The sequence below is a fragment of the Lactuca sativa genome, chromosome 5 (assembly GCF_002870075.4).
Source record: "Lactuca sativa cultivar Salinas chromosome 5, Lsat_Salinas_v11, whole genome shotgun sequence".
NCBI classification, from domain to species: domain Eukaryota; kingdom Viridiplantae; phylum Streptophyta; class Magnoliopsida; order Asterales; family Asteraceae; genus Lactuca; species Lactuca sativa.
The window spans coordinates 256,944,349-256,950,751 of record NC_056627.2 but is presented as its reverse complement, the minus strand read 5'-3'; the positions used below and the strand labels follow the sequence as shown (position 1 = coordinate 256,950,751).

The following is a 6,403-nucleotide window of genomic DNA, read 5'->3' as shown; positions in this document are numbered from 1 at the left end:
TATATATATATATATATATATATATATATATATATATATATATATATATATATATATATATATATGGTTAAGTTCAAATGAGAACACTTTTTAATGTGAGAACGTGAAAACACTACTTTATGTTACTATTCTACTATGAATTTTGTATATAGAACGATATGACATTATTCATCAACAAATATATGAACAATCACATATTAATATTCATATTAAAATTTTGTATGTACAACTTTATAATATTATTCATCACAGAATATATGAACAATCACATATTTAACATTCACATTAGAATATACTAAATTACCACATATATTTATAAATTTTATAGTAGAATACCAATATAAAATTGAATATATTCATATTATAATTACTACAATACAATATATATTAAATTCATAGTAGAATAGTAACATAAAATAGTGTTCTCACGTTCTCACATTAAATAGTGTTCTCATTTGAACTTAACCTTATATATATATATATATATATATATATATATATATATATATATATATATATATATATATATATATATATATATATATATATATATATATATATATAGCATAAGTACAAACTTGACCCTCCAACTTTCATGAATGGTGTAGCCTTAGCCCCTAGCTTTTAACTTTCCGCATGGAACAACTTTAGCCCTTGATCTTTCACTTTTACCATTGTACAACTTTAGTCCTCCACATTGCACCTTATTTTCGAATTGGATCTCTTCCAACAAACTAACCCCAACTTCCACGTCGATTTTGAACTGGAAAACGACTGAATTAGTGAAAACTCAAAACAAGAAACTTGTAGATAATTGTGTCTAGTTTCTGAAACATCTTGAATTGCCTAAATCGGAGTCCATATGACCCAGATATGATGAAAACACTGAGACGTGGTCAATCTGCCAAACATTTTTTTATTCACCTTAATTTGCTCGTGATGAATTTATCTTCTTTCGAATCCGTCAATTCCTTTTTGAAACCATTTGGACATTATAATATGAGTCCAACTCCCACCAAGACTCGTAGAATAAGTGGTGGGGACCTAAGAAGCTTAGGCAATCTTATATACACAAGATAAAAATCATTAATTCTTTATAGATTTTTGAACTTCATAAGAGGAAGACAGACCCCCACCAAGACCCGTAGAATAGGCGGTAGGGAACCCATGAGACACACGTTGCACTTGCAATAACAAGTAAAATGAATACCGTTAAGTCCAATGCAAAGCACAATGTGCTATATTATGGATTTCGTGCAAGAAAACCATCTCCCACCAAGACCCGTAGAATAGGAGGAGGGGAACTCAAGAAACTCGAGTTGCACTTGTGTTGACAATTGGTGATGAAAACTGTCAATTCAAATGAGAAGCACGTGGTGCTATATTATGGATTTCGTGCAAGAAAACCATCTCCTACCAACCTGTAGAATAGGAGGATGGGACCTAAGAAGCTTAGGTGAACTTGTAAAAACAAGTTAATGAGCCGTCAAATCCTTTAAAAACTTTGGACTTCATAAGAAGAAGCCCAACTCCCATCGTCCAATAGAATAAGAAATGAGGAACCCATGCAAGACAGGTCAAAAACCCAACTGAATGGGCACAAAAATACCAACCGGGAAACATTAGGTCTATTATATTCATTAACATAAATTTATCTTTTTAAGCTCAAAAAATGATGTAAATTGTAAAATTCGGGGACAATAAGTAAGTTTTTTAATTCATTTAGTGATCGACAAACGAGCACTAAACAACAAGCAAAGCATCAATGTGGGGTATTTTGATATTGTCGTATTTATACATATTTTTAGGCAATATTTATTTACATTTTTACTAATAATTTTGGTTATTTTCATAGAATATGGGTACTTATAAGCTTAAATTATATTTTGCAGCCAAATAGAAGCATTTTCGAAGAGAGGGACTAAAGTTGACAAAACATGGAACTTTGGAGGCTTGAAGGAAAGAAGAATAAAAACTCAGCAAAAAACGTACTCATGATGTGAGCAATTGAAGACTCACGACGTGAGTGGAGTAATCTAGAAGATATGCATCCAGATGAAAGAGTCCTTGTCGAACACGTTTATCTCATACTCACGACGCAAGGCTTATAGGCTCACGACGTGAACTCGGCAAAATCAGAAATTATAAATATCTTAGTCCATTACGATTTGGGAGACTTTTGGATGGTTGGAAGGTTTTCAGAAGATGATTTTTAGCAGGAGAGAAGTTCTGGAAAAAAGGCTTCAACACCAAAGGAGTAAAGGTTCCTAATAAGTTTATTTGTTTGGTACTTATGAACATGTTAATTACATTGATTTGTGCTTATTTGATTGTTGCTATGAGTAGCTGAATCTAGCTACTCTTGTTTAGCTAGATGAAGCTTCTGACATATGGTTTAGTTTAATTATTAATGCATTTGATTAGTTAGTAAATTTCTTGTGTTTGATTATTATTACCTAGCATGCTTGCATTTGATTCTTTAGTTGCTTTAATTCATGTTCTATGTAGCTTAGTGATTATTGAATTACATGAACTTGAAACCTATTGATAGAGTAAACATTGAATTGCTAGAGCTAGGATCGACCCAATCTTAGATAGAAATTAAGGTAATTAAATTTAGCTGTGCTGGAGAATATAATTGTGACTATAATTTTGGTTAGATAATAAATCTTCCATAGCCTATTGATCACTATAACTAATTATGTGTTTGATTGTGTGTGAACACGCATTGTTTTACATGAATAAGTCAATTATTGGTAAATTTAGACTTAAATTACTAATATAATATAAATTAGAAAACCAACTTTGAGAATCCATAATTATTAGCTATCTAGATAGAAGAAGTGGATTCAAACTACACAGGAGTGTTTTTAGTAATTGGTTGAATTTCGTGTTAGTAGAATTAAGTTCATCTGGTCTTGTAAAATCAGATAAAAACCCCAACTTTGTTGATAATTTAGGTTAATTTAATAGTAGATAGGTTAACTAATCAATACCGTTCCCTGAGATCGACATTCGACTTACCCGACTATTCTATAACTTTGACTAGGTACATTGCCTAGGTGCAATTAGTTGCCTAAGGTAGTTAGGTTATAAATATTAAAACTAGGTGTAGCTACTTGCACGCATCACCTACTACTGATTCGACTAGCTTTTCTTATATATATATATATATATATATATATATATATATATATATATATATATATATATATATATATATATATATATCAAGGATTTATAATTACCTGTTGAGTAATCTTATAATTAAATTTATTATTAGATTTATAAGGATAATTTACATTAATCTTATAATTAAATGTTATCTTATTCAAGTTTATCTCCTAATATTTAGTTTTTTTATTTTAATTATATAAGACATGAAAAGATCTGATTTTAGCATAATTCAAATCAAATAATCATAAAAAATAACCACACAAATCAGATTAGGTAGAAATCTTGAATTTTTTGTTTTAAGTTAAAGTCACGTCTTGACAAAGGCTTTGTTACGTCGTGAGAAATAGATTTTGAAACTTTTTTGTTCAATTCATTTCATGCACTTTCAATGTTAGACAACAAGATAGCTCTGATACCATTGATGTAATTTATAGGTTATAATTACACGTACAATGCGGAAAATCACTTAACAATTAAAAATAACACATGCAACCTATAATGATCTATGTCTTAACACTTTGAAGGCAACATGCATGAACAACAAAACTAACATGAATCCTATCAAATTACAAAAACAAGGAATTAGGGCTACTTACCTTAGATTTGTTGTAGCAAACAAATCAATTCAATCATTCATTTGTAGTGCTTGAGAAGATAGCACCAAAACTATGATGCGTCTAATGGTTTGTACCCAAACTCTAGAAATAGAAGACACTTTAAGAGAAATCAAGGAGAGGCAGAAATAAGGTATTCTTCTGAGATAACAAGTGGCCAAAAATATGAGACCCTAAGGCCCTTTTTATACCAGCTCAGGAAACCCTATAAATACTAATTTGAACATATGATATTATTATTTCAAATCCAGGTGGTTATCTAGTTTTCTTATAATCACTGAGGCTTCCAGAAACCCTAATTAGGGCCTCAAAAACCATCCCCTATAGGAAGGTTATGGAAGCTCTCATTTGTTCAACTATTGAACAAATACAACTTTGTCCTTTCACTCTCAGTTAATTCTAATTAATCTTGAAAATAATTCTAATTAATTTTTAATTAATTATTACTATTTTAAACTAATATATTAATCAGATAATATACTAAAATATCATTTATTGCAATTGATTAATCACATAACAAATCAAATAAATCATTCTCTCTTAACAAATGTTATTCTAACAAAGTTTTAGTTATGAGGGCAACCCAAACATGATTTTGCGTCTCATTACAAGTATCTACCAATTTAATTATGAGCCTTAACACCTTAATCCAACAGAAACCTTATTTACCTCATTTGTTACTTTATTTTATTTTATATTTTTGGGATGGGTATGGAGTGGTGGGAGGAATGGATATGGGTTGGAGATGATCTAAGTCACAAAAAAACAATCAATGAATAATTGTTATCCAAAAAAATAATAATCTAAGTATGACAAACCCTCAAAATTTATTCCAATTTTATCAATGTTACAATGACTATAGCATTAACCCACTATGACAACGATAATTCCTGACCCTTAACCCTTAATCGACGACATGTCGTCGTTACAGGGTATACAGACGTTATGTCGTCGGTATTGAGTCGTTGGCATAGGCTATCGACATAGGTCAAAATAGACGTCGGCAGAGGTGTCGTTGGCATAGGTTTCGCCTATTCCGATGATTTTTCGTTGGTACAAGTTTCGTCGAGGATATTTTGGAAAAGAATAAAGTTTTATTTATTACCTGTGGCGCCGACATGTCGTCGGGATAGCTTAGCGACGACATGTTGTTGATATAGGTACCAGCTATTACGACGACTTGCCATCGCCACAAGTTCTTTACAGTTGTCGATTAAATACCTATAGCGACAACTTGTCGTCAGGAAAGCCACTAGGTGTTTTTAGTTTGTTTGTTTGTTTTTTTATTTTTTTATATAGATTCTGTACATTACCATTCCTGCATTTTTAATAAATCCAAGCATTTTGCAACATATATCAATTGAGATATAATAACTAGTTACCATTGTTCAAATAAAAAATATCGAATTCAAGTTTAATATTATAATAAGCACTTAACATTGTTCAAAATAATACAAAAAATACGTCGTTCTGATATTCTTCACCATGGAATAAAAATAAATAGAAATTAGATTTGTCGTCACCTATACCGACGACATGTCGTCAGCATAAGTTTTCAGAATACCACGAATAGTTTCGTCGGTCCCGCCAAATCGCTGGCGATGACATGTTGTCGACATAACTCTTTTGGTCAAAGAATTTGGTCAAAGTTGGCAAACGATATGACGACGACAAGTCGTCGGCATAGCTCGACTTGTAGCGACGACTTTGATTGTCGGGATATGTGTCGTCGTCATAGCTCCTTATTCTTGTAGTGGATTAATGCTGGTTAATAACACAGTTTTGGTAAATTCATATTTTTCTGGTTTTCTTTCTCAAATTAAACACTATACACAAACACATTCTGATTTTCCTAACATACATCTATATAGGTCGATCATTAATTAATAAGGTTTTTCGCCAATGTAGTTACCAGGAGGATCATAATTGCAAGTCACAAACCATGCACCATTCATGCACTTAGCCCTAGCACACCCAATGCGAATCGAGTTTTTCCAAACCATTTGAGTATAATGCCCACACATCTTGAACGGCTTACATGTGTTTGAATTATAATCGTAATCACGCTTCTCATCCGCCCACAACTTAACTGCATCCAAACCCGTGAACTCTCCCGTGCCCCATGCAATATTCTCACCATATTTTGGATTGTGTGAGTGTATTAGCGCGCAATCCTTCCTTTTATTGGCATAACTTTCTGCAAATTTAGCCACATTTGCATCCCACTTCATTGGCCCCATACCAACCAACTTTCGAACATCATTGTGGGCCTTCACATAGTCTTGTGGTGCATTATGTGAATGAGAGAAATGTAGGAATGATACGAAAACAACATAAACAAGAGAAATGTAATGTGGGTATCCCATTGCGATAAGTTTACTGAAATTAATTGAAGATATGAATCGTATTTATAGGGAGAAACTGATGTGATTATGAATTCAGTCAAACTAAGGTGAAAACCTGGACGATATTTTTCATGGAGCAAAAGGTTGCAAATACTTTATTCAACTCAAATTTTAGGTAGAATAACCACCATACCTAAATCCCAAACGTAGTAAACTAATGAAGTTCTCATATACATTGAAACATAGCTATGATATTTCGTATTTAAT

General features: G+C 31.8%; 1 protein-coding gene across 1 annotated transcript; it reads right to left on the bottom strand.

The window, feature by feature from the left end:
- Positions 1–5,193: 5,193 nt before the first annotated feature.
- LOC111887015 (pathogenesis-related protein PR-1 type) lies at positions 5,194–6,157 on the bottom strand. The gene has a single exon (XM_023883246.3). The coding sequence runs from the start codon at positions 6,155–6,157 to the stop codon at positions 5,675–5,677; it is 483 nt and encodes a 160-aa protein (XP_023739014.1). The 3' UTR covers positions 5,194–5,674.
- Between the last annotated feature and the right edge of the window lie 246 nt (positions 6,158–6,403).

Coding starts and splice junctions, on each gene's coding strand:
- LOC111887015 (XM_023883246.3), bottom strand. CDS start 6,157: ATGGGATACCCACATTACATTTCTCTTGTTTATGTTGTTTTCGTATCA.